General features: G+C 35.4%; 1 protein-coding gene and 1 pseudogene across 1 annotated transcript in view; one reads left to right on the forward strand and one right to left on the reverse strand.

The window, feature by feature from the left end:
- Window positions 1-2,412: 2,412 nt before the first annotated feature.
- The window catches only part of PCNX2 (pecanex 2), a 413,266-nt gene continuing 389,299 nt past the window's right edge, over window positions 2,413-26,379 (forward strand). Inside the window, exons 1-2 of the mRNA XM_074222998.1 lie at window positions 2,413-2,585; window positions 25,694-25,899. Coding sequence (XP_074079099.1) covers window positions 2,433-2,585; window positions 25,694-25,899 — 359 coding nt within the window. The 5' untranslated portion in view covers window positions 2,413-2,432. The remainder of the gene's footprint in view (window positions 2,586-25,693; window positions 25,900-26,379) is intronic.
- LOC141510854 (uracil-DNA glycosylase-like) lies at window positions 12,632-21,327 on the reverse strand (annotated as a pseudogene).

The raw sequence follows: 26,379 nt of genomic DNA on the forward strand, positions 1-26,379 counted from the left end.
TCAGTATTTGGGAAACTCAGAAAAAAAAGAATGAAAGAGGAGAGGTATTAGACTGACTACCAAACTGAAGGTCTACAGAGCTGTTGACCTCATTGCTATATGCCTGTGGAACCTGCTACTAGCACCATGTCAGGAAACTGAATTGCTTCCATTTAAATTGTCTTGGGAAGATTCTGAAGATCACCTGGCAGAAGAAGATACCAGAAACCTAAGTCCTTTCTCGAGCTAAACTACCTAGCATTCTAACATTACTACAAGAGTGCAACTGCAATGGATTGGACACATTGTTAGAAAGCCAGATCTAAACTTGCTAAAAAATATATTTTATGAAGAAGTCACAATGGGGTCAGAAGAAGTGATACTGAGACACTCTGAAGATCTTTTTGAAGAACCTTAGAATTGATTGTACAGCTTGGGAGACAATGACACAGGAACCCCCCCCCCCCCAGCATGGCATGCCCTCATCATTAAAGGTGCTGCACTCTATGAGGAAGGCAGAATTGAAGCAGCTCAAAAGAAACCTGATATATGTATTTAAAGTACCCAGGTACTCATATGGTGTTTGCAGGTGTTCAGAAGGACAATTTGTACCCAGCCTATGGTAGAGCATTCTGAGCTCATATTAGTCTGATCAGCCATAGTCAGACACACTGTAATTTGTCTCAAACATAGAGATGTCATTTTGGTCTTCTTCCATGATAAAGGACAAGAAACAACCAATTTTATTTCTTGAAGTTAAGTGGTTGAGTTAGTTGTAGGGAATTCGCTGGAGTTTTCTAACTAAAACATCCTATGAGCTGAAAAAAAATTCTTTCCTCATTGCCTATGCTCAGCAGAAATATATCAAGTTACTTTTGCTCAGTGAAGATTCATCATAATTTAAGGGTGAAAGAGTCTGAGAAAATACTGTAAGTGGCATGAGGCTCCTGGCTGTGGGGAAGGAGATTAAAAAAAAAAAGGAGAAATCTGCCTTAAGTGTCCCAGTCAGTATATTTTCCAGTTTTAGGATAGTGCATCTTTCTCTCTTTTCAGTTCTTCTTTTCCCCTTTCAAATCTGGCACCCAGGGAAGTACAGAAACTGTGTTCATTTTCAAGTGAAAATTATGGAAATTCTTAATCCAAAGGGAAAAAAATGCACCATTGGAATTTCAGACTCACTTTGAAGAATTATTATTATTATTATTATTATTATTATTATTACTATTATTATAATTACAAGGCAAATGGGGTTAAGTGGCTTGCCCAAGTCCACACAGCTAGGTAATTATTAAGTGTCTGAGGCTGGATTTGAACTCAGGTACTCCTGACTCCAGGAGTATCTATCTATTGCACCACCTAGCCGCCCCAAGAATTATTTTCTTAAGGAAGTGGGATCTTTCTGTAACAAGCCATTATCTACTCCGAAGATTCAAAGAAAACAGTCTCCAGGTGAGCAATTGAGAAAATTAATAATAACAATAATAATATATAACACTTAAAATAATTTTGTCAATAGCTACTTAATAAGAGCTTACTATATACTAGGCACTATGCTAAGCTTTGGGAATGAGAAAGAGAGAGAGAGAGAGAGAGAGAGAGAGAGAGAGAGAGAGAGAGAGAGAGAGAGAGAGACCAAAATAGTCTCTCTCCTTGAGAGCTTCAAATTCCAAAAGGGCCGATGACCTGAAAACAATTTTAGGTTAGCAATGTATATTACTTGTATTATGTCACCTGACATGAAAAAGGGGACAAAAATTAAAACAACAACAGCAAAGGCCCAAGAGAGTGCAGAACAGAGAAGAGTTTGAAAAGGGGAAAGTTTCTTCTAGCGAGTGACCTGATATGAACTAGGACATCCCAGGGATGGGAAAAGAAATTGCAATGGGAGCTATGCAGCGGACTCTCAAGTCCTGCAAGCATTTTGATCTTAGGAGCAAAGGAATGAGTCCAGGACAATGTGTCCTCTGCTATCGTTGCTGTATGAGAGCAACACTTTCTAGTTTAGATTATTCATTCGAGTTTGGGAGGAGAAAGGAGAGGATTGTGGTAGCTGAGGCAATGGGAGTAGAGGACTGGAAAAGACCTGGGCACGACTCCCTCCCCCTCCAGCTGCCGCGGTTCTGGGAGGAGTCCCGGCGTAGGGCAGGAGGGGAGGAGCCTTCTGAGCATCTGCAACCGCCTCTGAGCACGATGGGAAAATCCTTCCTTCCTTGGACATGGCGCCCACCTGCCCGGCGGCAGCAGCCGGCGCCGGCGCCCCCACCTGCGGGTCCTGGCAGACGAACAGTCCCAGCTCTAATCAAGGGGGAGTAGGGGGAGGTGGTGGTGGAGGAGGAGGTGGTGGTGGGGGGACGACGTGGGACACCCTTTGCTAGGACTGGGGGGTCCGGTGAGCAGCGTGGGGGTGCTCAGAAGGGAAACTGAGGGCCCTGGGCCACCGGGCTACAGCTAGCATGGTGTCCCAGGTGTTGCAATTACTCCGGCAAGGAGTGTGGGCTGCGCTCACCGGAGGTTGGTACCACGATCCGGAACAGAGCAAGTTCACCAATAGCTGTCACCTCTACCTGTGGCTGTTCCTGCTGCTGCTGCCCCTGACGCTGCACCTGGTGAGTGAGGAGGACTTTGAGGAGAATGGAAGGAGAAAGGGAAGAGGAGGGAAAGGCTCAGCACTGACATTGACTGAGAAATAGGTCTGGAAGAAAACTGGAAAGAACACTAGAAGAGATTACAGGAAATGGAAGAGAGAGAGAGAGAGAGGAGACTTAGACTCTGGGGCCTTGAGACTCATTAAAATTTGATGCAGGATGTAAGGATGAGTCACCAAGCTGCATGTTGCTTTTGCATTTTGGTTTGATTGGTTTGTAGATGATGTGGCTTCTATTTGATGGATGGGTAATTTTGGTTTTCTCAATATTTAGTGTGGGAGTACAGTAAGCATATGTCTAATAACTCAAATGGTAAATAAAATTTCAAAAGAGCAAATGTATTTCAATTGGTGATTTTTTTGGTTTTTGAAAGAAATGACCAATTCTTAATTACCCACTTTGCAATTTTTCTTATACTTCTTTCTAGATTAGTGAAAAAATAAACTGACAAGATTATCACATTAGATATAATTAGAAATACTTTATGTTTAAGCATTTGAATGACCCACATAGAAAAAATTACAAATACATAATTAACAGAATCAGTAAAAAAATGAGAAGTCATTCTTTTTCCAAAATGAAACCTTATATCATTTCATAATTAAGATTTCAAATTACATTTATTCTATCTGGAACACAAATTTTGATCAATGTCATTCTTCCAATATTTACTCTGGTTAACATGAGATTGATATGCATCACTTTCTTCACCCAGACCTATACTATTCCCTATATTTTTGTCAGTGCATCTGCCTGTACATCATGGGGATATATAATCTACCTATTTCTGCTTTATGCAAATGTGTAATTTTGTTGGGTATCTATGAATAGAAAATTATGTTTCTAGTTCCCCTATTATCTTTTCTGATCATTGTTTTTACTAAGTTTAACTATTTTAGAAAATAAAAAAAAAACTCATATCATTTGCTTACTTTGGACTCTTTGGTTAACAACACAATAACTGAGGTCATTTTTGCCATTATAAAACAGCTTATATTCAGTAGAAAATTTATGCCTTTTCTTGTCATGTTTTGATCTTTTTGGCTCCATGGGTGACCTTAGGAATAAAAGATGGTGCTTTACCTCAGTACCCTGTCCTTTAAATCTGATTGCAAACTTAGTTCTCCCAGGATTGAGCAACAATGATAACTGATTCCTTTGTTGGTTTCACTTCCAGGATCTTGAAATCTTGAACTGTAATATATATATATATATATATATATATATATATATATGTATATATGTATATATATATTCATATATATGTATACACACACACACACACACACACATATATATATACATATATATATATATATATATATATATATAAAATCATAGGTTTGTGTTTATTAGAGACCTAAGAAATTATTTATCTTCAGATTAGGAAATCTTGACCATGATGAAATGCCTTGTCTGAGAGTGGAAAAGGTGGGAACTGAATTCTGGACTTCCAACTTCTATTTTCAACATGCTTTGAATCTTGTTATCCTTTAATTCATGGTGATTCATTTACAGCACACCCTATTTAGAATCAAATGATCTAGAACCTATTCTGAATGAACTACTTCAAATTTCGATTTGGGGTTTAGTTTAAGAAAAAACATACCAAGGCAGCTAGGTGGCACAGTGGATAGAGCACCAGCCTTGGAATCAGGAGTACCTGAGTTCAAATCTGACCTCAGACACTTAATAATTACCTAGCTGTGTGACCTTGGGCAAGCCACTTAACCCCATTGCCTTGCAAAAAAAAAAAAAACCAAAAGAAGAAACATACCAAATCAAGGTAGCTCAACTTCCAAAATTCATTTTACCTAGTGGACCAGATTCAACAAATGAATCATATTCTAACAGTCTAAGGTGCAAATGCTTTCATTACAATTGACTAAGCACAATGAAAGGGATTATTGTTTTTATGAGTTGTTCAATAATATTTCTAAGATATGCTTTGAAATATTAACAATGCACATTAAACCAATTTGAATTGTTTTTAGAATCCATCTTGTATTTTTATCAACATCAATAAATTTTGGGAAAATCAAGAAAATTTCTTACATTTCTACAGAGTCTTAAGGTTAAGAAAACACTATTCACAATGAATCTGTGAGGTGGATTGTATTATAACCCATATTTTACAAATTAAGAGCATGAAGTTCATCAAAATAAAGTATTTTACTGAAGGTCACATTGCTAGTAAGGGGCAAAGCAGGGACTCTAATCCAGGTCATGTGCCACCAAGACCAGTGCTCTTCCCAGTACATCAGAGTTCATTTGCTTTTAGGAATACTTCCATTTGTGTATGAATTGGCAGCCATAATAAACTAATAGTTCATGTTTTTTTGTTGTTGAGTATATAAGCTATAAAGTATGAAGACACAATGTTTTGTGGAGCTGAAACCAAACAGAACCACTGTTGAAAGATGGAGAATCCTGATACTTTCATGTTACTGACTTTTATCTTACTCTCTGAGGTATTATAATGTGAACCAAAGGATGCAAGACCTTAAAGCAACTCCAGTAATACTTTTTCCAGTGATACTTCCTAGACCTTTAGCAGAACTAGTCTAAAAGTACAAACTTGACCCTTATAGTCTTTTAAAAAAATTTTATTTAGTATTTTACTTTTCTCAAGTTATCTGTAAAAATTCTTAACCTTTGTTTTTAAAACTTTGGGTTCCAAATTCTCTCCCTTTCTCTCTCCACAAACCTACCCTCTCATTGAGAAGGTAAGCATTTAGATATAGGTTATACATGTGTGTTCATGCAAAATATTTCTATATTAGTCACTTTGTGAAAGAAAACAGATTCCCTCCAAAGAAAAAAATCTCAAGAAAAATGAAGAAAGTAAAATAAAAAAGTATGCTTCAATCAGTTCTTTCTCTGGATGGATAGAATTGTTCATCATAAGTAATTCAGCATTATTTGGATCAGTGTATTGCTGAGAATAGCTAAGTGATTCATACTGATCATCTTACAATACTGCTGTTACTTTATACATAGTACATTTCACTTTGTATCAGCTCATATAAACCTTTCCAGATTTTTCTGAGAGCATGATGCTCATCATTTCTTATAGTACAATAGTATTTCCTAATAATCACATATGACAAATTGTTCAACCTAATTGAATCAGTTAAAAGACCAATATTTATTGAATTTAAGAAATTTGAATTGCATTTACTAATCACCTAGTGTGTCTAATGTCCTATACTCTCTCTTCTCCTTGCTATTCTCCTTTCCCTATATTCTTATATGAATTTGATGTCTCTGGTTCTTTAGTATTATGTGTATGATGTTGATTTCAAACAGCACTTATAGTTTAGTATCATTTATTATTTTTATTAACACAGATAAATAATGAAATGTAGTGATCTCTGAGTTCAAGTCATGCTGATACATGCTAATTTTTTGACACTGACCAAGTTACTTAATTTCTTAGGGTCCTGGACAACTCTTTAAAATAATTAGTAAAATGCAGAATTACAACTTGTAATTTTGTAGGGTAGTCTCTTTGTAGATGAATGATAGACTAGATCCAAATTAAAATGGACTTAGATCCCACTTGAGAAATTATGTAGCACTTATAATGATTCCAAGTTTCTCCTTACCACCAAAGCCCATTTTTTCATAAATTCAATTTTAGTTTTTGCAATCATCAAAAAATCTGCTTTCTTACCCATTCATTTTCCACCTCTCAAATAAGAAATTAAAAGAACCCTATTATATACAAGTATTGTGAAGCCAACCAAATTTCTACTTCGTCCATTTCCCAAAATTTCTCAATTCAGAATACATCATTTTTCTATCAGATACTGGGTAACATGTCTTGGAAATGTGTTTGGACTTTTTGCTGACCAGAGTTCCTAAATCTTTCAAAATTGTTGAGTTCTTTATAATATTGTGATAATCCTATAAAACCAATTATTGATTATATTCTCTTTACTCTGCATAGGTTCATAAAAGTCTTTTCCATTTTTCTCTAAAACCATCCCCTTCATTATTACTTAGAGTGGAATAGCATTCTATCACATTTTACTTTTGTTGTTGTTGTAATTTATTTTAACTCTTCATTACCCTATTTGGGGTAATTTCTCATGAAAGGTGCTGGAAAGATGGGGGCCTGGGGCAAACAAATTTAAATGAATTATCCAAGGTTTACACAGATAGTATTTTTTTGAGTACAGATTTGAATGTAGGAAGATGACTATTTCTGACTTCAGGTAGGACGCTCTATTCACTGTGCAGCATAGCCTCCCTTTCTATCACATACATATGCCAAACATATGCTACAACTTATTTACTCTTCCATAATTGATGAGCACACCCTCAGTTGCCAAATTGTTATTTGTCTTATTTAGAACTAAATACTTCCTTAATCTATTCACCTTATTTCCTTTTCTCCAATAGTGAAATGTACTAAGTTCCAATGTTATCTGCTCCTACCACCCCTTTCTGATCCTGTTATGTCTTGATGATATTAAAATAAGAATGAAAAGGAATATTCTTGATGGGGAGAGAGGAGAGATAGGTATGCTGGAACCAGCTGCTAGAGCTGTTTAAAAAGTTTATCATCTCCTAATATTATAAAATAAATGGTTTATACTCACTGAGTCCCTTATAATTATTCATTAATATTTACCTGTGTATGTTTCTATTGACTCAGTTTATACCCCCCAAATGTCTTTGCAGCTATAGTCTTTATTTCAGAATGTTTAGAAATGCTCTATTAAAAGCCCACTCTATAGGATTATCCTTAGTTTTTCAAGGCTAAGTCATTTTTGGGTATAAGTCAATATCCTTTGTTATTTAGAATATTATAAGATCTTTATCTTTTATATTAGTGGCAACTGAGTCATATGTGATCCTAACTGGAGAGAGAAAATGAGTCACTCATATAGCAAGAGTGTAGAATAGATTGATTAAGTTTCTCAATAGAATCTAAATTAGATTATTTGGTTTCCAGTTAATTTTTGGTTTATCTTTCCATAGCTCTTAATTACATGTAATTTCATTGCATCATGATCTGAATTACATGATTTTGATATTTATGTCTTTCTGCATTTGATTGTAATGTTTTTGTGCTCTAGTATATGGTCAGTTTTGGGAGAGAGCGCCTCTACCTGCAGAGAAAAAGAAATATTCCTTTCTATTCCTATTCCTTTTTCTCCAGAGGGCAAGCATATCTAAGTTTTCTAAGTTTCTATTCACATTCTTAACTTCTTTCTTGCTTATTTTCTATTTAGATTAATCTAATTCTGTGAGCGGGAGTTTCAAGTCCCCCTCTATTATAGTTTTGTTTTCTGTGTCTTCTTGTAATTCATTAACTTCTCCTCTAAGAATTTGGATGCTATACCACTTGGTGCATATATATTTGATAATGATATTATTTCATTGTCTTTGGTGCCTTTTATGAAGATGAAGTTTCTTTCCTTATCCCTTAAAAATCAGATCTATTTTTATTTTTGTTTTGTCTGCGATCAGCATTACTACCCTTGATTTTTTTTTACTTCTGCTGAAGCATATCAAATTTTGTTCCAGCCTTTAGCCTATTGTGTATCTCTCTGCTTCAGATGTGGATCTTGTAAAGAATATATTGTAAGATTCTTGTTTTTTAAGCTATTATACTATCTGCTTCTGTTTTATGGGAGGGTTCATCATAATCACATTTATGTTCTCACCCAGATGTGATAGATCTTTGCTGTTTACCTTCTTAATTGTCTTTGGCACCTCTGGTCTGAGAGGACAGGAAACTGCCATGGTTGCTACTAATTCGGTGGCTCCCAAGATCTGTTCCTGGTTTGCTTTGGCCTAGTCTGTGTTGGCACAGTCTGAATTGGTCTTTACTCCTTTGTTCCAACCTTCTAAATTGTCTTGGGTTAGAAAATTGTTTCATTCTGTCTTTTTCGTGGCTTCTGTTGTTCTGAAGTTTGCTTAGAGGGGCTTGAGGGAGAGCTCTGGTGCTCCTTTTGTTTTGCAAAAACTTTTATATTATCAAAATTATCTATTTTACCTTCTGTGATCTTCTCTGTCTTGTTTGATCATGAACTCTTTTCCTATCTATAGATCTGATAAGCACCTTCTTCTTCTGTTGTCTAATTTATTTATGATGCAATCTTTTAGGTGCAAATTATGAAGTCATTTGAAATTTGCATTAATATACATTGTGGGGTTCTGATCTATTCTAGTTTCTGTCAAACTACTTCCCAGTTTTCCCCATAGCTTTTGTCAAGTAATGAATTCTTATTCCAATATATGGGATCTTTGGGTTTATCAAACATTGCTTTTGCATACTGTTTACCTTAATCTATTTCACTATCCAGGCTCTCTTTTTACCCATTATCAAATTGTTTTGAGAGTTATTGCTTTGTATTATAGTTTGACATATGATCTTGCTAGGTTACCTTCCTTCCCTTGATATTCTTGAAATATTGTTTCTCCAGATGAATGTTATGATTATTTTTCTAGTTATATAAATTAATTTTTGGTAGTTAGTTGGTATGGAATTGCATATTAGCTTCCTAAATAATCTTTTCTTTTTACTATATCCTATTTCAAATGCATTTTTCACAGTACTGCCTAAGCAATCTTCCTAAAACACTAATTCTTTTCATGATAACCTCTATACAAAAAGTTTCAGTGCTCCCCATTGCCTAATAAAATATACTCATTTTAACAAAAATTATCTTTTTTATTGTATCTATATCACTTTAGACTTTAAAGAAATCCCTAAAACTCCTACTTTTCTCCCTCCCACATATCCCTGTTCATTGAAACAAATAGAAACAAAGAATTACAGAACTTTTTTGTTACACAAGAATAGTCAAGAAAGAAACAAGTTATTATAAATGTCTTCTACAAACCATTCACTGTTTAACACAATGTCTTGCAACTATCATCTCATTTAATCCTCAGGACAACTGTGGGAGTCAGGTATTATTTTCATCACCATTTTACAGATCAGGAAACCAAAGCAGACAAACATTAAATGAATTGCCTGTGCTTACATAGCTAGCAAGTGTCTGAGGGCAGATTTTAATTCAAGTCTTCTTGACTTTAGGTTCCCTGTATCACACAGCTACTTAAGTTTCAAACAAAATATTCTCACATTGGTCATTTAAAAAAAAATCCTTATTCTGATAATCTGATCTGGGTGTCATGAAATTTTCCTCTTTATCAGTCCTCTGGAATAATGTTTTATCATTTCATTAATCAGAATTATTTAGACTGTAAGAGTTGTATTTTTTAAAATCATAGTAATGTTAAACTATAACTGGTTCTGCTCATTTCTGGTTCTGCTCATTTCACTCTGCACCAGATCATGCACTTCTTTCTCATCTCTGTTAGCTCAATGATATTCTATTACATTGATATAAAACAATTTGCTCAGTAAGTTCTGAGGTTCTACCTCATAACTCTGAGTTTGATAAAGCTGACACAAAAGAAAATGACAAATGTAGGAGGGGTTGTGGAAAAACAGGAATGAAAGGAATAAGCCTTTGTTAATCACTATGTGTCTGACAGTTTGCTTTATACAAATGATCTCATTTTATCCTCATAGCATTCCTAGGATATAGATGCTTTTATTATTCTCATTTTACAGCTGAGGAATATGAGGCAGATGAAAATTTAAATGACTTGCCCATGGTCAGATGACTCATAAGTCCTTGAGGTCAGATTTGAACTCAGGTCTTTATGATTTCAGATGCAGCACACTATTCACTATATCACCTAGATGCCCCCCACTGGTGATTGTTACTCCTCTACCTCCATTGGTGGTGGAGCTGTGAATGGATCTAACATTCTGAAAATAATTTGTAATGATTTAACTCTAATAATAAAAAATGAAACTAAATTAAAATTTAATTTAAAAAATAATAAAAGGTACTAAAGAGTGCATGTTCTTTGATCCAACTAAACCTTTCCTAGAAATTTACCTAAAAAAGATCAGAGACAGAGGAAAGAACTCAGTGTTTACAAAGATATTGATAGCATCTCCTTTTCTGTTGACAAAACAAAAAAAATAGACACTAAAAGACTGCTCATGAATTAGGAAATGGCTGGAGTATATTGTTGATTGTGGCATTCTAGGCTTTCTATAATTTGCCTCTCATTTATTTTTTAGCCTTATTTCATATCACTATCCACATACCTGGCATTATAACCAAACTGAGCTACTCTATGTCTTCTAATCTTATTCTCTCCTCTCTCCTAACTCCATGTTGTTACTCTTGATGACTTGCATGTTGGCAATCTACTTCTTCTGCTATCTTTATCTCTTGAAGAGCTTCCCTTCATTGAAAGTCCATCTTATATATCAGCTCCTCCATGAAAAATTCCTTGACTTAGGTGATCCTCAAGATCACCTAAGGTGAAAAGAGATGTCACGCCCCTCCCCCAATTTTCCATAATACATTTTTTGTTCCCTCCTCTTAAATATATCTTATTCTTCAATGTATTATCCATGATTTTCTCCATTGGTTCATAATTTATTGGTGGTAAGATGTCTCCCTATGTCTAGAATAATGTATTACACATTTTAAGTTCTTGGGAAAGATATGTTGAATTGAGTTGGAATGAGAAATATCAAGAAGGAAAATATGTACTTTCTTTTTTTGTTGTTTGTTTTTATTTTGTTTTGTTTTTAGATTTTTTTCAAGGCAATGGGGTAAAGTGGCTTGCCCAAGGCCACACAGCTAGCTAATTATTAAGTGTCTAAGGCTGGATTTGAACTCAGGTACTCCTGACTCTAGGGCTGGTGCTCTATCCACTGAGCCACCTAGCCACCCCCAAAATATATACTTTCAAAGGAGAATAACCCCTAGATTCAAAGATTTAGAAAAATATTGTCACACAATGGAATTGCATGCTTAGCATTTTTTTAGAAGAATTAAATCATCTTTTATTAACAAAAGAAGGCACCTGCACCCAAGCCGAGGCTGGCCTTCAGTGAGATAGCCCACGAACAGATGATTTAGAGACACACCCCAACAAAAATAAAAGTCTGCTTGCATAAGTGATAGAAAAATAGAACACAGCAAAACTTCCATATTACAAAAAAGGTAAAACCGATTTTAGTCCATAAAAATGTAAATCTCGTTTTGTAGAATCTGCACCGCTTTGAAAAAGGTCCCAACAGTGAGACAAGCTGAGAAAAGGGCTTTGTCCACAAAAGGAAAAAACCCATTACTCTCTCCTCTGAGTCTCCAATTCCTAACCCCCAAATGACAGACATGCATTTGATCCCCAGGAAGCTTCTCCCTGCCAAGACCTGGCTCCCAGAAGGGGAAGGCACCAGAACGTTCCTTACGTTAAAGAACAAGAGCAGCTTACATTCTAGAGCTGCCCAAGAAAGAACTTAGTCATTGATAGATTCTGCCATCTCAATGAGGAAAAGGGACCAGAAAAAATAAGAGTAACTTTTCTCCTTCACTGACTTGTTGGCTGATTATCTTGCAATGCTTAGTAGTCAACATCTCAAACTCGGATTCTTACTTTAAAAAACCAAAAAAGGGAAATGCTTCTCCCAGGAAAGGTAAAACCATCCTGCCAAACTTTCATAGAAGCTTCTTCACCTTTGGATTCCCACACCACCAGGGAGCTCTTAAAACAAAAAAACAAAACAAAACTCTGGAATGATGAGTCTGGTTCTCTTGCCTATTCCCTTCAGCACCTAGATGCAATTTTCCTTCTGCAGATGCCTCCAGAGCTTAAAAGAAAGTTTTGCTGGTGCAGAATCATTTGTCTTCCTTCCTGATCACAGTGAATTCACATGCATCTTAACAAAATGACAAGTCTTCCTCTGATGACCCACGCTGACTGGGTAGACATCAACACAAGCTAACTATTTGGTCACAGAGTAAAAAGGGACATGATTTTTTTCGTTAACCAGAAAGATACTGAGAACTGTGCAAGGAGAAGCATCTTTAGAAAGAGACCTAGCAGAGGTAGCCCAAAACAGACTGCACCCCTCAATATGAACTCTGACCTCAAGGTGCACAAGTCTTCCCATGTGCTCCTCCCTCTTCCCTACCCAGGGCCCCAAGCACCTGTTTCCTCAATTAGACTTTGGCTTCTCCAAATCCCCCACCCCAGGCCCCAACAAAGAGCTTTTTCATGCCTCCTCTTCGGGCTTCAACCGCCTCAAAGAGCTTTCCAATCAATTGGTGTCTTGCCAGACTTCTTGAGCAACTCATTGGTCTTGGAGAAATGGCTGCATCCAATGAACCCTCTGTGGACAGAGAGCGGGGAGGGGTGGGCAGTCTGTAGGACATGGTGGCGCTTCCTGTCGATGGCAATGCCCTTCTTCTGCGCATAAGCCCCCCAGAGCATGAAGACAAGGCCACTGGAGTTCTTATTCAGCCAAGACACCACAGCATCGGTGAACTGCTCCCACCCTCTCTCCTTGTGGGAGTTGGCCTGGTGGGCTCGGACAGTGAGCACAGCATTGAGGAGAAGGATGCCCTGGCGGGCCCATCCAGATAAATCGCCATGACCAGGATGGACAAAGTCCTTTATGTCTGTGGACAGCTCTTTATAAATATTTTCCAAGCTCGGAGGGGGTGGAACAGGCCTCTGAACGCTGAAGCAGAGTCCATGAGCTTGATTGGGTCCGTGATATGGTCCTGCCCCAAGATGACAACTTTCATATCCCTGATTTCACACAGCTGGGTCCAAGTGAAGACCTGCTCTGGAGGTGGGTAGATGGTATGGCGCTTCCATTCTTCGGCTACAAAGCCCACGAAGCTGGAGGAAGTAGGGCTTGCAGAACTCCTCGCTCAGCGGTCACCCTCGCCCAGGCCCGGGGGCACGTTGCTGGAGGCCAGGCCCAGCAGGGCCGCCGCCTTGTTCTTCTGGATCCGCTGCAGCTGCTCGGGGCTCAGGGGCGGCGAGGGGGGCTCCGGGCCGTCTCCGGCCCGTCTCGGCTTGGCCGGGGGCCATGCTTAGCATTTTATAAAAGGCATTTCAAATCATACGTTTACTTTTTTATATAGACACATATTGCATCAGATATCTTTAAACACTATTATTTAATAATTACTTTTTGAGATAAGAAGAAAAGAAGTATCATGGTGTAGGGAACAAAGTCCCAACTTGGAGTCAAGAGATGGATTCAAATTCATTTTTGAAAATTATTTGCTGTATGACCAGAGACAAGTTATTTAGCTTCCATGACCCTCGGTTTCTTCGTCTATAAATTGGTAAGATCTACTTTACTGAGTTGATGGGTGCATCAAATGGGTATGTGTATATTAAATGTACATATATATATATATATATATGAATATTATATATATATGTATCGCAAATTATATTGCTATATCAGTGTCAGTAAAGTTTTTATAAGACAGTTAAAAAAACATTAATGAAAATGCTTATGAATACATCATGATCTTCATTTCTCTAATTTCTTTCATGGTTCGTTTCCCCCATATTTGCTGAGGCAGGAGACCTAAAGATGGATCCAGAATTTAGATAGAAGTTTCTGGAGATGACTATATCTTAAACTAGATTTCCATAAGCAAATTCCTGGTTGTGAATGTACTATTGCCTTTATTTGTTTGGACATTGGCAGGAGACTCTAAATGTGTAATTCTAGTTGTTTATTAGACAATATCTCATGATAGAGATAAAAAATACAAAGTAGTGAAATAGGGAATAAGCATTATGTAAAAACTGCTATATGTCAAATATCACACTAAATGCTTTTTATAAATATTATCCTCACAATAAACTTATATCATTATTCTCATTCTATTCACTATGTCTATGACTCTCTCTATGGAGGAACTTACTTTGAATTAATAGTAAGACTTTCCACAATATCTCCTAGGATGGAAATAACAACTCATTTATCTTGCATGGCATATGGGGGAAAACTGAGGCACAGAAAAATCCACACCTCACAAGATGAATTCATTTTGGACCTATAATGGATACCTAAAACATGTGACCGATGGCCTGGAATTCATATGATTAGTTCCCAGTGCTGAAACTTCATAACTTCATTTTAGAAGAGAGATTTAAAAAAGAGTCATGACCCCTTTACAGACTTTAGTCAGACTTTATTGAGAACTATTGAATTTGTTATAACAAAAGAGAGATTCATTTAAGGGACAATTTATAAAATTTATCTTGTTGTAACAGTTGAATTGGAAAGAGGGGCTACTAGAAAATGTGACCCCAAGGAGAGCACAACTAGGCAGTGAGTGATCAAACTAGAGTGCTAGTAGTGGGAAAGGAAAAAAAGAAAAAAAAATATGAGAAACATTTTGAAGGAAGAATTTGACCTGGCAATTTGATTGAATTGGTGATTAGGGAAGGAAGGAGAAAAAGATGTCTTTAAAGTTTCATGTGGTAATGACTGGGAGAGTATTGGTAACATCAATAAAGATTAAACAGTCATGAGAGGAAGAAGCAATAGTTCTGGAATCTAGGGAAGGGGTATGGATAGGAGAAATAAAGATCTCTGGAAGAGTCTGGGAAAAATGAATGTATTGCTCTTACAACAGCAAGAATCTTGACATTAAATCAGCACAGTCTCTGTCTATTTTTTTTTTCCTTAGGGCATGAGCCAGGCCCCAAGCATGATTGACTTGGACCCATAAGGGAAAGGCAAATAGGTATATTTAACTGTAACCTGTGGAATAAATGATAAAGGTAGGGAAAAGCAAGGCATCCCCTAACTGTGATCAGTTCTGATTCTCACAGGACATTTGTTTCTATCATTGGTTAATTCCAAGTGACTGAACTGTGCATAGCATATTTTAGAGGACTCAATCACAGTTCATTAGGTTCAAATTCAAACTGTCAGTCTGCTGTCATCCAAAGTGCATACTCCCATAAACTTTTTTCACATCATAAAGGGAAGAAGGCTAAGAAAATGAGATAAAATCTAGAATGCCCCTAATTCAGATGATTTGATAATTTCATTGTACCTTGAAGAATACTCTTTTAACTTGTGACAGAAACACTATCCATAGTCAGAGAAGAAACTGTGGGGTTTAAATGAAGACCAAAATTTATTAACTTCAATTTTTAAAAGCTGTCTTATGTATTATGCCATTTTTTTCTCTCTAATATTTTCTTTCTTCTGTTTGGATCTGATTCTTCTTTTATAACATGTTCAAAACCAATCTATGTATAATGTGGTTATAAATATAGAGCTTATATCATATTGCATTCTGTTAGGGGGAGTGGGGAGGGAGGGAGAAAAATTAAAAAACCCAAAATCTTGCCAAAACAATGTTTGGTAAAAACTACCATTGTATGCTGTTGGATAAACAAATAAAATATTTAATTTTTTACTTCTCTCTATTTATTATTAGGAGACATTGTATTTTTCCAGAACAAAGTACCAGAAAGAAGCTGACTCCTTTAAGATTCACCCTCTGGATGATCTCAGTCACAGCAAAATCCCAGAATTGTTTCATTCCAGCATCATGTTATTCCTGAGCTTGAAAAAGCAACTGTAGTACCATGTTCCAATCACAAAGTCTTGCTATAAATCAAACTTGTCTCATTGCTACTGCTACCTCTCCATTGTCAGGGCTACATTTCTTTTTTTTTTAGAAAGATTTTATTTATTTTGAGTTTTACAGTCACCCCCCCATTCTTGCTCTCCCCCCCACAGAAGGCATTCTGTTAGTCTTTACATTGTTTCCAGGGTCTGCATTGATCTAAGTTGAATGTGATGAGAGAGAAAACATATACTTTAAGAAGACAAATAAAGGATGAGATAGCAAAATTACATAATAAGATAACAGTTTTTTTTTCTGATTTAATGGTAATAGTCTTTGGTCTTTGTTCAAACTCCACAATTCTTTCTCTGGATACAGATGGTTTTCTCCATTGCAAAATTGTCCCTGGTTGTTGCACTGATGGAATGAGCATAAAGGTTGGTCATCGTCCCCATGTTTCTGTGTCTGTTATAGTGTACAATGTTTTCCTGGTTCTGCTCATCTCACTCAGCATCAGTTCATGCAAATCCCTCCAGGATTCCCTGAATTCCCATCCTTCCTAGTTTCTAATAGAACAATTGTGTTCCATGACATACATATACCACAGTTTGTTAAGACATTCTCCAACTGAAGTACATTCACTTAATTTCTAATTCTTTGTCACCACAAACAGGGCTGCTATGAATATTTTTGCACAAAATGATGTTTTTATCCTTTTTCATAATCTCTTCAGGGAATAGCTCCAGTAATGGTATTGCTGAATCAAAGGGTATGTACATTTTTGTGGCCCTTTGGGCATAATTCCAAATTGTTCTCCAGAAAGGTTGGATGAGTTCACAGCTCCACCAGCAATGTATTAGTGTCCCAGATTTCTCACATCCATTCCAACATTGATTATTGTCCTTTCTGGTCATATTGGTCAGTCTGAGAGGTGTGAGGTGGTATCTCAAAGTTTGCATTTCTCAAATAATTAATGATCTGGAGCAATTTTTCATATGACTATGGTTTGATTTGATTTCTTCAACTTTAAATTGCCTTTGCATATCCTTTGATCATTTGTCAATTGGAGTATGGCTTGTTTCTTTTGAAAATTTGACTCAGTTCTCTGTATATTTTTTTTAGCTTTTTGCAAGGTAAACGGGGTTAAGTGGCTTGTGCAAGGCCACACAGCTAGGTAATTATTGTAATTATTAAGTGTCTGAGACCAGATTTGAACCCAGGTACTCCTGACTCCAGGGCCGGTGCTTTATCCACTGCACCACCTAGCAACCCCCTCTGTATATTTTAGAAATGAGTCCTTTGTCAGAAATACTAGTTGCAAAAAATTGTTTCCCAATTTACTACATTTCTTTTGATCTTGGTTACAGTGGTTTTGTCTGTGCAAAAGTTTTTTTTTTTTTTTTTTTTTTTGCAAGGCAATGGGGATAAGTGGCTTGCCCAAGGTCACACAGCTAGGTAATTATTATTAAGTGTCCGAGGCTGGATTTGAACTCAGGTACTCCTGACTCCAGGGCCAGTGCTCTATCCACTGCACCGCCTAGCTGCCCCCAAAAGCTTTTTAATTTAATGTAATCAAAATTATCTAGTTTGTTTTTAATGATGTTCTCCATCTCTTCCTTGATCATTAACTGCTTCCCTCCATAGATCAGGGCTACATTTCACTGTGTAGCCACTGCTATAAGGATTAACACCTGTATGTAGTAAAGTTGGTCTCTTAGGGGGTGGATATTGGGTGGGGGGAGGCAACACATATGTGTATGTGCCTAGTTTCCTTCCTCCAATGGAATAAAGAAAACTTTTCACCCATTAAAAAAGAATACTCTTTTATGAGCCCCACTAGCCATAGATTATTGTAGTAGCAGTAGTAGATTGAGGGTAAGACCATTCAGTATCCTATTTTTTTTAATTTTTAATATTACAATTTTTTTTCTTCTAATCTCACTTATTTTTTCTTCTAATCTCGCTTCCCTCACCCCATCCCCCATAGTAGGCAGACTGTTAGTCTTTACATTGTTTCCATGCTCTACTTTGATCTAAATTGAATGTGTTGAGAGAATCCTCAAGGATAAAAAATAAAATATAAGAGATAGCAAAATTGCATAATAAGATTATGGTTTTTCTAAAATTAAAGGTAATATAGTTTTTGGTCTTTGTTCAAACTCCACAATTTTTTTCTCTGGATATGGATGGTATTCTCCACCACAGATAAGTCAAAATTGTCCCTGATTGTTGCACTCATGGAATGAGCAAGTCCATTAAGGTTGATCATCAACCCCATGTCGCTGTCATGGTGTACAAAATTCTGGTTCTGCTTATCTCACTCAGCATCAGTTCATGAAAATCCCTCCAGGTTTCTCTGTACTCCCATCCTTTGTTTCTAATAGAATAATAGTATTTCATAATGTACATATACCACAGTTTATTCAGCCATTCTCCAATTGATGGACATTCATTCAATTTCCAATTCTTTGCCACCACAAACAGAGCTGCTATGAATATTTTTGTACATGTGATATTTTTAGGCTTTTACATGACCTCTTCAGGGTATAGGCCCAGCAGTGCTATTGATGAATCAAAGGGCATGCACAATTTTGTTGTTCTTTGGGTGTAATTCCAAACTGCTCTCCAGAAAAGTTGGATGAGGTCACAGTTCCACCAACAATGTATTTGTGTCCCAGGTTTTCCACATCCCTTCCAACACTGATCATTGTACTTTCTCATCATATTGGTCAGTTTGAGAGGTGTGAGGTGGTATCTCAGAGATGCTTTAATTTGCATTTCTCTAATAAGTAATGATTTAGAGCAATTTTTCATATGACTATGGATCACCTTATTTTCCCGCATCTGTAAATTGCCTCTGCATATCCTTTGACCATTTGTCAGTTGGGGAATGAGCATCCTACTTTTATATAATTAATTCATTTTTTAATGTACTTTTTAGAGTAATGCATTTGGAGGCATGATACTTTAAAATAGTTAAATATCTTGATATTAAAATTAATTAAATCAAATATTAATTGGTGGAGAGATTTGGAATTTCATAATATCATATTCCCTACACTTACTTGTTCTTCCACTTAAGAAGACTAGAAAAATTATGAGAGTTCTGCCTAGATGAACTCATGCCATAGTATGTCAATAGTTATGACTTCTCAGGAATGTATTTAAGCTTTTACTGAGGAATTAATATCTGAGTTCTCTATATGATATGTATTTCACAAAATATAATGTGCATATGTGATAATTTAGACATATCATTGCATGCTATTTCCTATTTATGTATTTATAGCATTTATATCATGCTTTCAATGTAATACAAATCAAGTATAGTAGATCCTTATTCATTACCCTGATAACAGGTAATCTTTTGTATTAGTAAATAGAGGACTTTGAATTTCAAACTCATATAACTGTACCATATATATCAGCAGATGAAAATCTAAATGCATGAAGGTACATACTGTGTGAGTCTAAGTAGCTGCACTATGCTTGCCTTTAAATAAATTTATTGATTGACTGAAACCATTGTTTCTATGTGAACACTTGCAAATATAGATTTTTTTAAAAGTCTCTGTCCATTACCATAATGACTTTTAACTTAAAAGATAACAGAAAACCAGGCTCTTTGCTGGTACTCACTACATAAATTCCAGTCATCATTGGGTTGTAGCCTCTTCCACTTTCTACCCAGAAGACAACACTCATGTGGATGTGAGAGGCACCAATTCTATTTGTATTTTTAAATTTGTTTTACTTGTCTTGAATAGGATAGAAGTCTTTTCTACTTGACAGGTTTCCAAAGACAGATATCCCACAGATCCTATCAGGTTCATGAGGATAACTTTCATATATATATATATATATATATATATATATATATATATATATAATTATTTTTTAATACATGCGCCTTAGAATTACCTATCTCCTTCTGTATTAAACATTCTGTCTTTATTCACTTTTAACTATATTTTGCTGTAAACTTTTGATGTTGAGGTTATTTGTGGATGTCTATGTTAGTGTTGAGAAAGAAAATCCTTCTATATTCTTCTTAATTTTTTTATTCAATGGTTTGATTCAAATGCCCTTTCCCATTCTGTACTATATTTTCTAGTAATTTTGTCTGGCATCTTAATCCCAGTAGAACATACATTCAGTGTTGTGATATCTAGTGCTGGAGTCATTTTAACCAGATTTACTCTAATGAGAGGAGACAGCTAAAGGGCACAGTAGATAGAATGCTGGTCCTGAAGACAGAAAGACATAAGTTCAAATCCTACCTCAGATAGTGAACTATCTGTGTAACCTTAGACAAGTCACTTAACCTTTATCTGCCTTGGTTTCCTTAACTGTAAAATGGAGATAATAACCTATCTCACAGGGTTGTTGAAGTGAGGATCAAATGAGATAAAATTTGTAAAGTACATAGCCCAGTACTTGGTAAACAGTAGACAATAAATGATTGTTCTTCCTCTACTTTATAAATGGAAAAAATTGAAAGTTAAGTCAAGCTCTGCTGAAAGTCTCTGTCTGTCTCATGAAAATTTCAGTGCCCCTGTAACTGCTATCCTCTGTCCACTTCTACTACTCCTAGCTATCCCCAGATACCTTCTACTTGACTGATCCACAACTTACTATTACTTTGAGAACATGGGTCAGGTAGTTATTTGCGTTTAGGAAGTTTAGTGGAAGTCACTTCTATTAAAGTCATAAAGGTTTGAAAGAAGAAAATTTATTGGAAGTTTCTTTCACTAATAATGGAAAAGCATATACAAGCATACTCTTTAATAGTAAATCACTAGTCTGTAAACTAGGAACACTGCTTAACAGAAAACAATTACTCCAGTGCCTTACTGTGATATCAAGGTGATCCTGGGTTCTCGTAGACTGTTTTCACCACCACCATCGGCTCTTGTTAATACTACAAAGTGGGAAAAGTTTAAATGTAGCCCCAGAAGAGGAACTGTTTAACTAGCTTAGTTTATAGAGTCTCATTTCTTGTCTGGTTAGTGGTGAATTATTTTTTTATCACCAGCAATTCTAAAAGAACATTTACAAAGTTCTGCACTCTAGATCAGTGGTGTAAAACACTCCTACTAGCAAAATTATATGTAAAAACCTCTCTACTCTACTCTGCTTTCTTTACTTCCTAATTCTTCGTGTATGAAGGCAGGTCCACTCCAAGCTTCCATATGCTTAGCTAAAATATCCACTAGACTTTGTCCAAAAGGGGAGACTAAGTACATGCTCAGTAACCATTTCAGTTAAGCACAAGGAAATTGGGTGGGGGGAGGCAATTGGGGAGAGAAGTAGAGGCAAAAGTGTACTCAACAAACTCTCTGAAGTTCTGAAAGAAACAAATTTACTTGCAAAAATAAGAAACACTAAACAAAATGTATGTTGGACACCAGAAGAAATCAGAGCAGAATTTTGAAATGGCACAAGATTTTTATGCTCCTTGAGGGATTTCCAACTGTGATCAAACAGCCATTTTTTATGTTGTTGAATTTGTATATTGTCTTTAGAAAATATAACAAAAGGAAAATATCTACATAAAGTTTTGAATCTAAGATTTTGAGTATTTAAAAATCATCATATGTTGAGAGCTAGAAGGAATCTTGTTCAACTTCTTTATTTTGTGGTTCAGAATAAGGAGGAAGTCAAGTGACTTATTAAATGTCAAACAGTTAATAATTTGGTGATCTGAGATTTGAACCTAGTCCTCCAATGCCAAATCCAGTGTTCTTTTCCTTGTACCATAAAATTATTAATGAAAAAATCCAAATGTAGACACTACCCTAATTGAAATTTTTATTTTGATAATTCACTTGCATGGCCATTATGAGAAAAGGGGAGAAACTTCATAAAGTTAATTTTCTGGATGATTTAGCAACTTAACTCCTTAAGTGTCCAGACTTTGAACTGGTTTTGATGGAAATATTTTAAAATTGTATCAGATACTTCTCTTCCAGTGAAGGTTAATAAGCATAGTTTAACATTTTCTTAATGATTTTCACTCACCATTTATAGGCATTACTATATGATGATGCCTTCTGAGATGTTGGAGGCATATAGAAGTTTCCCTAGAGGGTTTTGGTTTTTTGTCCTGTTCATCACCAAACTATTAGCTATAATATTTGTTCTGATTTGTCTTCTAATATTGTTTCTTTCTTCTTTTCTTTTTTGGTGAAACAATTGAGTTTAAGTGACCTCCTCAGCATCAAGTGTGAGTCTGAATTTGAACTCAGGTCCTCCTCACTCCAGGGCTGGTACTCTATCCATTGTGAAGCCTAGCTAAACATCTAATATAGTTTTATGATTTGCTGCTTTTAATCTTCTATGGATTGAGGAATCAATAAGCATCCTTACTAAGATGGAACTATATCTAAAGTTAGAATAAATAGGTTCTGAGTGAAAGCCTCAAGTGCTTTTCCTATGAGTAAAAGGGAGCATTCAGATGTTACAAGCACTTTGCAAATCTATCTTGGCTATGTGGAAGCTTTTTTGTTTCTTTGTCTCTAGTTTTTTCTTATATTCCAAATATCTGACTGTTAATTAATGTAGATTCAGACATTTTAGAAGGAAAACAGGAAGGTTATATTTTCCTATTTTGCCAACTATTTTGGAAAATACTAATGTGGTTTTGTGATTTCATCAATATTCAATATTCCCTCCAATAATAAAGATGCTTACCCATGCTGTGCTATTCTTGTCTATATCAGGGCCACTGTGTTGGAGGCCCTCACTGTTTTTTTTTTCTCTCCAACATTATGAAGGTACAATTGCAATATTCTGACAATCTACATTTTCTCTTGCAATGTGACAAGTCCATATTCTCTTCCTATCATGTAATTCTTTGATACTATCGCTTACTCCTTTTCATTGAAATTTCTCACTGTTCACATGTTGCTACCTACTTAAATTAACCATTTTCCTTTCCAATGTCCTCTGTGTGGTACTTATTTTTAGTTTCAGTTTTTTGGAAGCAGCATTAGTTCGTGTCCTTCTGACATTTAGCAGCATTGATAAAATGTTAATATTAAAAAGATAGGGACTTGGGGGCAGTAAAGAGCTTTACATTTTCCTGAAAGCAGTCTTGACCACTATCTTTTTCATATCTCACTCTAGACCTAGTTTATTATTCATCTAATTTAATTAGCTTCATCATTACTGGTTAACCATACAAGGAAATGATGGTGGCAGCCTGGCAGAGTAGAAAAAGTATTAGCCTTGTAGTTAGAAGAGTTGGGTCCAAATCCTTATTTGATGTTCTTAGCTATGTGACCTTGGAGAAGTCACACAGCTACTTTGGGCCTCACTGTCTTCATCAGAAAAACAAAGGGGTTGAGTTTTCATTATCTCTGGGGTCTTTTCTTGTTCTATATCAGATATATGACTTGTTGGGCCTTATAGCATGACCTGGGTGAAAACGAAGACTCCCATAAAAGCCCTTACGTGCTCTAAGAACTACATTTTGGAAAAGAGTATCTCAAAGCAAAGACTATGAGCACTACCATTGTTTTAAACCTCCTAGGTTCCCCAACTTCTCCTCTACTGTTAATTTCTCTAACTCTGATGAATCTGTCTTTTCATAATATGTTTCTGACTGTGAAAAACAGTCTCCGTTTACTACCAAAGCTTCTCTGCATCAGTTCTTTCAATTATCTAATATCTCAATAATATACACCCTGCTTCTCTGTAATGTTATTTCATCCAAAGTCAAGTTTCTTGAAATTATTTAAAGACATTAGGTGAATGTACCTGTAAGTTATTTATCTTTTATGTGTCTAAACCTGTTCTGTAAAGAGGAAAAAAAGTCTTGATCCAAACTAATGCAAAATTCACAGGAAATCTTCCCTTAATGGAACACAATGGAGAGAACTGTTTTTATTATGAGTTATTTCCATTATGATTTTCCTAAGGTTTATATTACACTCTTTAGTCTCTAAGAAGACTATGTGGTGGTATTAAAACTAAGATACTTTAAGAACAGGGATAAGAATGAAGTTATACTCCTTCCCCTAGCTGCTTTAGTTATTCTATAAATGATGTTTTCCTCCCTATTCAGCATTTCCTTATGTTATTTGAATGGAATTTTCCTCTTAAAATGAAATTCCCAATTAAACAAAGGAAAAATACAAAGATTTTATTGTAGAATTAAGTTGACAAGAGTATTCAGGTATGTTTTATGTGTGATTAAATAAATTAGATTTTCTTAAGGATTTTCCAAGTTATACTTCATTACAGGTTGTCTTTTGTGTTCCTTTAATCTATCTCCCTCCTTCCTGCCCTCCTTCATATATTTGTCCCCCCCCTCTCTTTTCTCTGTATATATATATATATATATATATATATATATATATACACACATATATATATATATGTATATATATTATATGTGTATGTGTGTATTTATCTATTTATATAGGTATGTATGTGTGTATTTATATATATTTATATGTATATGCCAGATTGTATAGATGCATGTAAAACTGGAACAGGGATGGATGATGATGAGAGACACAAGAAACTTTTATTGAGCTCTAATGGTCTGTAGATCTCTTCTTGAACACTGCTCCCAGTATTTCAGATGATATAAATAGTAGAATTTTTCCTGCCACTTAACTTGTCATGGAAAAAATAGCTCATTCATTTGTTCATTTAATGAGTTAATCAAATTGATTTCTGCTCCATGAAAAGCTGTGGCATTTCTGTTTTTAAATCAACTATTTATTCAGCAATCTAGTCAGTTTCATTCCCATATCAAGAGATGATGAGCTCTGTCTTCCTTCTCTCAGAGTCAAAAACCCTGAGTTCTATTCCTGATCCTGCCAAAAGGTTATCTAGTCAAGTTGGACAATTCAGATAACTTCTTGAGGTTTTGGTTTCTTCATATGAAAAAAAGAAAGAGATAGATGTTATGATCCCCAAGGTTTCTTCCACTACTATCTTTAACTATCTAATAACTCTGGATGAATTTTCTTATCTTCATAAATAATTGGCTGATTTATTTTTAGAAAGTTGCTGGAGTCTTCTCTTCCTGTAGTCTTTGTATTTCTGACTGCCAGAAAAAATCATCAAATTTGATATTCTATTCAATTTTGACTTGGAAATATTTCTAGACTTGGTTTCATATGGTGATATGGCTATTACCAAATATCAAATCTCCTGTGATTGACCTTTCTATACATAGCTAGATTGGATCTCAGAAAATAGACCTTGTCTGTTGTTATGTCCCTATTTTCTAACATGTTAGATGCTTTTCTATTAAAATTTAAATTCTTTTTTTAAGGTTTTGCAAGGCAAATGGGGTTAAGTGGCTTGCCCAAGTCCACACAGCTAGGTAATTATTATTAAGTGTCTGAGGCTGAATTTGAACCCAGATGCTCCTGACTCCAAGGCCAATACTCTATCTGCTGCACTACCTAGCTGCCCCTCATTAGATGCTTTTCTAGAGGATAAACAATATAAAACAATTGAATAAGATTTGAGATATCAACATCATATGATTAGAAACTGAAGTAGGAAAGAACTTTCTGGACTGTATGTAAATAATGATGTTGGGGACACATTAAGTTTGATTTTATCTTGATTTCTTGTTTTCTTCCATAGGCTTTCCCTCCAAATGCAATCACCATCTTCATTTACTGCAGTTCCGTGACTATATTCTTCACGGTAATAAAATTGATCAGTTATCGTCTGCACCTTATGTTTGATGAAGGAGAAGTAATTCAGCAAAAGAACTCCTTAAATAATGAAAGGCAGAGTAAAGATAAAGAGGTTAATAGTGAAAATATAATTCATCACAAGAGTCCAAGGTAACAATTTATAAAATCATTCTGTATTGGAATATATATATATATATATATATATATATATATATATATATTTTCTTCTCCATTGATTCAGTGAGCAGACATGTCTGTTTTTGCATTTAACTTTTATTATTTATATATGTAATTATATATTCTATGCTTATAAATATGTGTGAAATTCTCTATAAATATAAATATATATATATATATATACATATATACATATATTTATTCCCCTTGTTTTTCCCTAGTAAAATCATATAAACATGAAGCATCTTTTTAGCAAACTAGCCTAATTATTTATGATAAGGCTTAGCATTTCATCTAAAATTGATCATAACAAACAGATTATTACTTTAGCTCTTTACTTTTATAATTCAATTTTGAATTTGCCTTGGAATTCTAAAGAGTAAGGACGAAATACCTGTTTGTGGTTTTTATATGGTGACAAAATAGACTGGGAGAAATTGGTTTTGTTACAGC

This window comes from Macrotis lagotis, chromosome 2, assembly GCF_037893015.1.
Source record: "Macrotis lagotis isolate mMagLag1 chromosome 2, bilby.v1.9.chrom.fasta, whole genome shotgun sequence".
In the NCBI taxonomy this organism is placed as follows: Eukaryota; Metazoa; Chordata; class Mammalia; order Peramelemorphia; family Peramelidae; genus Macrotis; species Macrotis lagotis.